The 10,338-nt window shown below is 41.9% G+C and overlaps 1 protein-coding gene across 1 annotated transcript; it reads right to left on the reverse strand.

Moving 5' to 3' along the window:
- Positions 1 to 2,143: 2,143 nt before the first annotated feature.
- On the reverse strand, positions 2,144 to 7,541 carry LOC308302036 (neurogenic locus notch homolog protein 2-like). Its single transcript, XM_080746193.1, has 5 exons — positions 7,413 to 7,541; positions 6,116 to 6,203; positions 5,635 to 5,776; positions 3,928 to 4,184; positions 2,144 to 2,915 (listed from the first exon to the last, which is right to left on the reverse strand). The coding sequence occupies exons 3-5, from the start codon at positions 5,774 to 5,776 to the stop codon at positions 2,814 to 2,816; spliced, it is 501 nt and encodes a 166-aa protein (XP_080602319.1). The 5' UTR covers positions 6,116 to 6,203; positions 7,413 to 7,541; the 3' UTR covers positions 2,144 to 2,813.
- Between the last annotated feature and the right edge of the window lie 2,797 nt (positions 7,542 to 10,338).

The raw sequence follows: 10,338 nt of genomic DNA on the forward strand, positions 1-10,338 counted from the left end.
GAGTCCGAGGTTTATCAGCCCCACACAGCCATCCCACGCTACTGTTCCCTTATCGTTCCGCACAGCCGCTGCGCCTTCGCCATTTCTGCATGTTTTTGAGCTTCAGACCCAAATCTTTTCTCCGTATTCTAACTTTTTAATGTTTTTCCATAAATCAACACCTTACTTGATTCTACAGCGTCACACAAAAAGCATCAAAAGTTGCAGCAAATCTGCAAGCTCGAAACACGGCGCAAAGCGACTCGTTTGGAGCTTGTAGATCTGCTACTTTTGCCATTTTTGAATTTTAATCCTGAAAAGTAAATGTTTCGGATGTCCAGCCTGATGGGGACAAAATGCAATGGCAATCGTCATGCATGCACGGAAACAAAAAAAGATTGAACACACACAAAAAAAATGCATTGAAATGGGAGATGAATCTCAATGAATTCTCTGGTCAAAGAGCTCTCGTAACATTTTTGTGGCAGAGTCCCGTGCTGTTGGACAAGAGATGCTGGTGGGAGAGTGTTTTCTGCTGGTGTTTCAGTCCGAGTGTATCAAAGGTTGCGTTCGGAAATGCGCACCAGGTGTGGTTAGGGTTAAAGGGTTAGGGTTAGGCCAAAGAAGGTCTCAGCAAGAACAGTCACCAACGTCATCTAGGCTCCATGGGTGGCGGGTGGCCACCGGTGGCCACCCAAAATAACATTAGCGTCTATGAGCACTTCGTCACTTCCGCCACCCAAAAGTGTCATGGCGGCGTCCCATGGTGTGCCAACTTCCGGGTGTTGTCTGTTCTTGCCTAACCTTCCTTGGTTTAGGCATAGTTTTACTGAGGTTAAGGTTCAGATATCGTCATTGTCGGGTGAAAATCTTGTATGTCCAAAACCGTTTGTTTTGCATTTATCATTTTAAAAATGATTTAAACTAGTGAAAACAGCCGATCTACAAGCACACAACGCCTCGCACCGTGAGGCGTTGTGTGCTTGTAGATCTGCTGTTTTCACTACTTTTGTGCGACGGCCTTGTATGATGAAGCAGGGCTTTACTTTGCGAAAGAACATACAAATTTGGAGATACAAGGTTTCCACCCGACAACAACGATATACTAGTGTTGTTGCTGCTCTTATACCACCATTGTTACTGGGGTTGGTGGGGGCCAGACAGTAGCCCTCCCGCGGGCCGCAAATGGCCCGCGGGCCGCCTATTAGGGAACCATGCCTTACGCGGTCGGTGGAGATACTGGGACTGTCATGGCTGCCCCCAACAACAACCTCTGTCACACAATTAGCTTTCTGCCTTTGAGACGGATAGAACAAAGGTGAACTCTGGGAGCTGTGTTCAGTCACTGTGTGTGTGTGTGTGTGTGTGTGTGTGTGTGTGTGTGCGTGTGCGTGTGCGTGTGCGTGTGCGTGTGCGTGTGCGTGCGTGTGTGCGTGCGTGCGTGCGTGTGTGTGTGTGTGTGTGTGTCCTATGAATCCGGGGCGCTCTCTCTTTGACCAGAGAATTCATTGACTGTCACTAAATATCACTGTCTGCCTGCCTTCCCTCTAATGGCATCTGGAGATTATGCTTAGAGGAACAAAGGCTGGTAAGCAAAGGCAGATAGAGGGAGAGAGAGTGTACAATAGACCAATGGTTCCCGAACATTGGGTCGGCCCTGCTGAAAAAACCAGCAAAGACCAGCCTAAGCTGGTCCAGCTAAAACCAGCTACTTTTTGCTGGTCTTAGCTGGACCAGCTTAAGGGTAGGTTTTCGCCGCCATCTTGCTTTTTGACCAGCTTTATGCTGGTAGGTTTAGCTGGTCTATGCTGGTTTAAGCTGGTGTTATTAGCTGGTTTTGGTTTAGCTGGTAGCTGGTTTAAACTGGTATTATTAGCTGGTCAAAGCTGGTTTAGGTTTAGCTGGTCAAAGCTGGTTAAAGCTGGTAGCTGGTATAGCTGGTATTATTAGCTGGTCTAAGATGGTTCAGGTTTAGCTGGTCTATGCTGGTAGATGGTTTAAACTGGTATTATTAGCTGGTAGCTGGTCTAGGCTGGTTTAAGCTGGTAGGTACATTAACTTTGCCTGGAAAGGATGCATGGTCATGACTCATGGTGAATTTCAGCCAGGTTCTCACAGCACATGCCATATAAAAACAGTATATAAAAGTGAGCAAAATCATATATCAATTTCATACATACATACATTTATTTAACACAGCTTACAAAGAACCTCAAAAACAACATTCATAAATAAATAACAAATAAATACATAAACTTCAAGATCTGTGAGAACAGTTGTGCTCGTCAAATTTCATACCTAATTTGGTTTAACCCATTTAGGCCTAACCTCCTAAATCAGAAATTAGCCTACAAAAACAAATATGTTGCAACATACTGTACATGTACTGTAAGCCCCTCCCATACACTAAAATGTGTACCCGGCCTGAATGGGTTAAAGCTTTACGGAGCAGCATCTTCACATACATTTGTCGTTTTATCTTTAAACTACTCCTTTAAGTTACTACCCAGCAGTACATGAGCAGTTATGACCAATGATTATTCCATCGGGAGTTACTTCCACAGCAAGTAAATGAGGACTCTCCCTTCTTTCCCATGGATCTGTAGCATTTTGCATTCATAGAAGTAGCTATGAGCGTTAAGTCACGTACATGAGTTTGTGTGTGGATAGTTGCGGCCCAGTTGTGTTTGTGGGTGGATAGTTCTGGCCCAGACCTGCTGCAGTCTGCATTCTCTCTGTAGTTCATTGAACTTTGCGGTGATCACGCAACCATTGCCATTGTCCAGGGTGAGATATCTGCAGCGCCTCTACATCTTTTGTCTATTGTCCTTTCTTTAGATGTCCTTTTTTCTGAAATGAATCTCCCCATAGCTGTCTTCCTCTTGTAAGATCTTCTCCATTAATGGTCTTCTCCTGCAGCTACCACTGGAATCAGTCTGAAAGAAAACAAACAACAATCCCCACCAACAAAAATATATATAATTAGCTTAAAGGACAACTTTGTTTTTTTACAACAAGGGTTCATATTTTAGATTGTTATTATAATTAGAGGAAAGAAAAGATGAGTGTTAAAATGTTTTCATTTACCTCTATTGTTTTAGCGATTTTAGTGCGTACAAGTGGCTAAATATGTAATTTTAGACACAATAAGCTGTAAATTTCTTTGTTACTATTTACACCAGCACCTATTTTTATTTTATTTAACCTTTATTTAACCAGATAAAAACACATTGAGACATGATCTCTTTTTCGAGTGTGACCTGGCCAAGAGGCAGAAATAAAAAATTACACAATCCTTGCTTACATACAAGACATCACAACAAAAATTGAACATCCATGATACACAAACAGATACCTAAGAACTCCAAAAATACAAAGTGTACACTAAATAATAAACTAGTTTGCAATTCACAGGTAGCAGTACGCGCACAGTGTGCCCAATGTACCCAAAGGAAGAGATCACAGAGCAAATTAATTACAGGTCTGAACAAGTGCAAGCGTTTGTAGATCTGTCTATAAGTCACATCTGCCCATGAAAAAGTGTCGTTTTTTTTACGTCCAACATATTTGTATTTAACTTTGTGAAGTTAACATGAGTATAACTAAACACATTTTAAACTAAATCAAAGTGTTACATTTCACGATTCCAATTCAAAAGAAGCAAAAATAGCAGATCTACAATAGCAAGCTCAAGTGGTTAAATATCTGAAAAAAATAAAAAAAAATTCATGAATCCAAAATACACTGATGATTGTGCTGTCAAATTATGAAACTATATGGAATCTATGAAAAGGTTTGGTGGGGTCCCTGCTTCATCTCTCCCTCAACTAGGGGTCCTTGGCCTGAAAACGTTGAAGACCCCTGATCTAGTAAGCATAAGCGGTTTTGCATAATAAAACTGTAATCACGATGTTAGTTCAACATGGAATTCCTATGCCATTCTCTCACCTGGAAGACTCCCTGCATGCGTCGGCGGACACGGCGACGTGCAGCGGGGTTCTGCCCATGTGGTCCAGCAGCCTCTTGGCGGCATCTGCGCTCTCCCGTGTGGTCGGTCTGCACCGCCAGCGTGGCACTCTGGGTGATGAGGTCCGAGATGATGCTGGGGCCCGGCTCGTCGCCTCCGCTCTCCTCCTCGCCGTGCAGGCCGCACTCTGAGCTTCCTCCGGTACGCAGAGATGCCAGCATCAGCGGGATGATGCCGTCTGGGGGAGAGGATAACAGAGGGATACATGGTTCAGCCGGGGTTCATCTGGAGGAGTTAAGGTCGTTACACACTGCTGTGTTTTTTCGGCCGAATATAGGAGCGAATTTCAGAGCACTTAAATAAAGAAATCAACCTCACGTTATGTTAATCACGATTGCACACTCCCGCCCATTTCGTATTTATTTTTGGACCACAGGGTCCCTTGCTCTCTCTCTCTATCTTTGCGCTGAAAAAAAGTATTTCGCAATGAGAAAATGCAGCAGTGTGCAACCAGCTTTACAGTACATTTTCTATTTATTTCCAAACCTTCAAAACGTAAACTATTCTGTTCTCCCCAATTGACGAATTGGAGTCATTCTCCCAGTTCCCTTTGAACTATGCACTACACCAGGGGTGGGCAACTTTGATGATTGAGAGGGCCACTATATTTCCACTGTCACTCCAGAGGGCCACATTGCATATTGCTACGTCCTACTTTGTCATTCTAGTATCTCATACAAAAGAAGCAAAAACGGCCGATCTACAAGCTCATAACGCGTCGTGCTGCAACACATTTTGAGCTGTAACACTTTGATTTAATTTAAAATGTGTCGCTGGTTTCCCATGTATGCACTACACACTCCCTGTTGCTTCTAACCCCTACTGTTGGTCTTGCGGAGCACGTATACAACTACATGCATCCTCCGATGCACATGGAGTCACTGATCGTTTATTTTCACCTGTCAGTGAGGTGTGCATAACGGATGCTATCCCTCATGATTCTACTCCTCTCTGAACTGGTGCCCCAACCAGCAAGGTGGGAGTGCTGAGAGGCATGTAGTTTACCCCTTGCTTTAGTCAGTGTGTCGGACCCCCAAATGTACACTAAAATGAACTATCCAAAAACAAATTCAAGTTCATGGCGATTGAGCCAACTGTATTAAAACCAACCAACATCCAAAGTGCTGACAATATCCTTACTGAATGTGTATTCTTTTGTAAATGGCCGTATTAGACCGAGAGAAGAACAACAGTGAAGAAGAAATAAAAAAGGGGGCAGAATAGACCAGTTCCACCTGATGTGGGAAAGATTTCTTCTCCATGTTAATGGATTATAATGACAAGTGTTTCTATTTGTATGGATAGCATAGCATAGAAATCCTCCTTCCCTTTTTATTTTTAGCTGTTTTTGTTTTGGACTCTTGTGTAGGTATTTGGTTATGTTGTGTTGTTCAAAAATCCAATAAAATATGAATCACACACTCACACAGTCTCTCACACACACACACACACACACACACACACACACACACACACACACACACACACACACACACACACACACACACACACACACACACACACACACACACACACACACACACACACACACACACACACACACACACACACACACACACACACACACACACACACACAAAAGAAGCAGTCAAAACAATAAGCCATACCCGGTCCTTTGACATTGACACCCAGACAATCTGAGTCCAGGTCGGCCTGAGGTCGGGTGAGGAAGAGGTCAGCAGCCTTGTGATGCTGCAGGCAGCGTCCACTCTCTCCTCCATCCATGGGCAGCAGAGGCCTGTCTTCCATCTGGCAGGGGTTTTAAATACGCTTTAGTACACATGGCTTTGTCTGTTTGTCCTGTGTCTGTCTGGACAGTCATTGGTCAATTGGTGTCTGTTTGTATGGCCCGGGTCAAATTGGCCAAGGTTCGCGGGACGCTTAATGAAATTAACTCACTTCACACTGGGTGTGATTTTGACGTTCTGTATAGTATTTATGGGCTAGAATATATACTGGATGGTTAGCAATGTTTTTGTCCATGGTCATGTTGCGTTTTATTGTCTATTGTTTTTATTTCACTTATTCTACCAATGTGAAGCGAAAGCCAAGTGTTCACAAGTAAAGTTTCTGTTCCATTATTCTCACCTGTGGTTTCTTGGGTGGAAACTCCTCCTCCAACCATCTCTGACTCCTGCCTCCATCGATAAGGGCCCCGTCCTGGGTCTTAAAGTTCCTAAGCAGAGAGAATCAGCGCATTCATTTCAAGCAACAACATATACTGTATGCGTGTGTGTGCAACGTGATTGTTTTATCAAAGGAGCCCTCGAAACCAGTCGTTCCCAAACTTTTCAGGCCGCGACCCCCCAAATAATCATATAATTTACCTGGGGACCCCTCATCCTGACAAGCACTAAGAGTTGAGGAATTACATTTTGTATGTGAAAATAGCAGATCTATATGCTCTCAACGCTCGAGGCGATGTGAGCATGTAGATCGGCTATTTTCACAATTTCAGCCTCTTATATTTTACAATTTGACCAATGTTTAATTTGTCATTTCAGAGGTATTAAAAAGTCCTAAAATTGTCACATTAGAAATATACATTAATTTAATCATCTGGGGACCCCCCCAAAATAATTATGGTGGTCCCGACCCACAGGTTGAGAACCACTGCTCTAAACAACAAAGGCGTTTTGTAAGAATAGCAACAGAAACCCCTCATCCATCCATCCATCCGTCCACTCACTTCATTCCAAAGTATAATACAATAGAAACATGGCAAAGGGAGCAATGATATGGTTTGCCCATAGGCTTGTGGATTCAAAGCTTTCTGCTGTTTCTGTAACTATTTCTGTGTACTTCCAGTTTCTGTGTAGAAAAGAAAGCCACTCATTGCATATGTGCTCACTCCATTCTACTTGTGTGGCGTGATGTAGGCATATCTAATTAATATTAATGTTTGTTTTATATAGATTTGTATCTTAGTGGGCCGTGGTTTCACTGTACTTGCAGCCAGAGAGCAGACACTTCGTCAGCAGACCGCCTGCAGTTACACTCACTGTGGTGTCTGTTATCTGGTTCTCTCTCACAACTTCAAGTCACACAGTTCTTCAGATTTTAGGGTAGTTACTTTCTTCGTATATAGTGTTTATCATATTAGTATTTTCAATGGTCGTTGACTCGTTCCGAGCCGAATCACCACCGTGTTTACATGCCGTGGCCCGTGAGAGAACGCTGTTATGCGGCTGCTGATTATTAATCAAACTAATAACAGGCTTCTATGCATGGCTGTAGTTATTTTTTTAAGGTGACACTGTGACCCGTTTGCCGTTCGGTTTTTTCATAGCTTTGTTTGTTTGGCTCAGCAGCAAATGTGTATTTCTGGTTGAAATATTATGCAGCCGAGACAACATCATAATGCTGACTTTTTCACCAAACATACCTCTGTTTCAGTTGTGTTGGGGTGAAAGCTGGTGATGTTTTTCAGCAAATCCTGTGGTTTTCAGGACAGCTGTCCCAAAAATGTCACCGCTTGCTCCTTGACAAAGAGGGAATATTTTGTATGCAACCCACACCACCACACCCTATGTGGATCAGAAATGAAATAGAAGTTTTAGAAATAAGTAAACTATCTTGACTGACACTTTATGGATGACAAACTTGGCACTTAGCTGAAACAGACACATGACAAAATGGCTTATTATGGAAAAAAGTCATTTTACACAGTTAAATAGCCTAGTTAAGAACACAAAACAAATATTTTATTACCTAAACAAACACAACAGAATGGGTGTATTATTATTATGAGCAAGCTATCAAAGCCACACGATGAAATGCAGTATCTACTCTCTCTCTCTCTCACTCACACACACACACACACACACACACACACACACACACACACACACACACACACACACACACACACACACACACACACACACACACACACACACACACACACACACACTTCAAAGTAGGCCTATTATAGTTTGAGTGTATAAATAACATCCCGTTAGCATCGCGCTAGCGCTTTATGCTAGCGAAAAAAGGGGTTCTCACTTCTCACTGACTGACCGTCATGTTTCAGGGCTATAATAGTATTTCTGTGTGTCAACACTCACCTAAAGATGTCCGCTTCTTTTCTCCTTTCTTCTATCTTCTCTGAATCCGGTTTATTGCGGTGTTTATTGCATCCAGTGCGACGCAACATCACAACTCTGTTGAGTTGAGAGACAGCAGCGCGAGCGAATCTTGGCGCCTCCTCCTCTCCCCTCTCGGATAAGCAACTCAGAATGCACCGGGCGTGTCGCGTGCAAAAAAAGAACAGATCTACAAGCTCACAACGCGTCGAATTGCGCTGCGTTGTAGATCTTTAGATCTTCTGTTTGTAACCACAGCAACGCAGCTCGGCGCTCCCACGACTCTCCAATGCATTCTGTCCTATGATTCTGTCACTGTGTGACTGCTTTTTTCCTTTTTCTTCTATTGTTCTAAGTTCTGCTTTGGCTTCATTCAGGAAGGAAGTTTTCTTTAGAATGAATGGGTGGATGCATTAATGGATGCATGCTGTCTTAATGATACTATAATAATAATTATAATAATCATAATTAATCTATTATACATATTTTATATTTTCACATAATGTAAAATAAATGAATACAATAACAAATAAATAATTTCTAGAAGCCTATATAACTTCCCTGAATTGGGGATTATGTCTCAAGTCTATCCTTGTGTAGAGGAAAATAATAGAAAATAAGGGAATGGATCATAGTCATTTAGGGTGACCAGATCCAAACTATTCATTTGAGGGACAGGAGTACCGCTTGTGTGGGTCAATGTGGGACAGGCGGGTGGGGGGGTTATAGCAACTAATTAGGCTACTCAAGTTATATGGTTTAATGTCATATTGGACCATTATAGGGCAGGCCTAATATTGTCTATCATTTTGTTATTAACCTGCTGTAACCTAGGGGATATTTCTCGTGTCATTTAACAGGCTTAAAACATATCTTGCAGTTAAATAGACAATGAGAGAGATTTACAATGTGAAGACAATGATACCCTGGCCTACCCTATAATGTATTCACATAGGCTACTGCTAGAGCATTGGAAAAGTGATGTAAAATACTATTTCCAGCCAGGCCAGTCAGGCCAGATAGATTTTTAGCAGGAGACTCCTGATTGTCTCCACCAGGCCGAAAGGCATGGCCGAGACGTTTTGCACCCTGGCTGTGCAAACACACTCCCTGCAGGCCCGGTTCCACGGGGGGCTCAGTCCTGCTAAGCACCCTCAGTTTTCCAGTGGAGTACCCCCAGATAAGATTTAGAAAAAGTTCTCTTTTTTATTTTATTTATTTTTTCGTTTTGTCTTCTAAGTTAGCTAACAATGGCATGTTAGCTTTGAGAGAAACTGCAGCTTGCGCCTCCCCTCCCCACTCATTAGTGAAGCCAAAAGGTGTTAATAGTCGGCCAACGGTAAACAAAGCTTTTGTTTGGCTCCTACATTTGCATGCACATGACATGCATGCATGCACGCACTTGTGTCATGTGGGGGGCTGACTATAGGTTAACTTAGCCCCTCCCAGGTTAGACCTATGTTTAATATTTTTCTCAACATTTTCTTGTCAATTATACCAATTCAATTTAAAGGAGCCTTTGGCATGAGAAACATAAGTTTACATTGCCTAAGCAAGTATCAAAATAGTAATACAATAAAAAAAAAAGTAGAAAAAGGGGAACATACCTGTATATACAGTTGGAGGGGGGCAGAGGGTACAGCATTGTGTAAACAGGACTATGTCACATGTTGTCCTAATGTACATGTTAATAGTCTACAGGCTATAAAGTAGCAGTATGAAATATGAAATACCATTCCTTTTGCAATTTGTCTTTGGAATGCTTTCTGCATAGTAGCCAATAGTTTTATTTGTCATTCAATTTAAACTAGTTAGTTACTTAGTTACTAAAAAGGACCCCAATTTAAACAAGCCCAAAGACCATTTTTATATGTGTTTGTTTTGCTATTTTATTCACTGAATAATAACATGAAATAATACAATGTCTAGTCTACCTGTCTACCTGAGCAACCCCAGTTAAGATTTAGAAAATGTCCTCTTTTTTATTTTTTCATTTTGTCAGTTAGCTAACAATGGCATGTTGGCTAGAGAGAAACTGCAGCTTTGCCTGATTTTTTTTTGCTTTAAAGCCTATTTGATTTTTTCATAGGCATGTCGCATATGTATATATTTTTATTTTACTATTATACATTTTTACTATTTTTACTTTTTTATTGAGAAGCAGACTGTTTTATAGATATAAATCCAATAATGCTGCTATACATTCCCCGTTTTCTTTAACTGCTT

The sequence above is a fragment of the Nannobrachium achirus genome (genome assembly GCF_963921795.1).
Source record: "Nannobrachium achirus genome assembly, chromosome: 17".
In the NCBI taxonomy this organism is placed as follows: Eukaryota; Metazoa; Chordata; class Actinopteri; order Myctophiformes; family Myctophidae; genus Nannobrachium; species Nannobrachium achirus.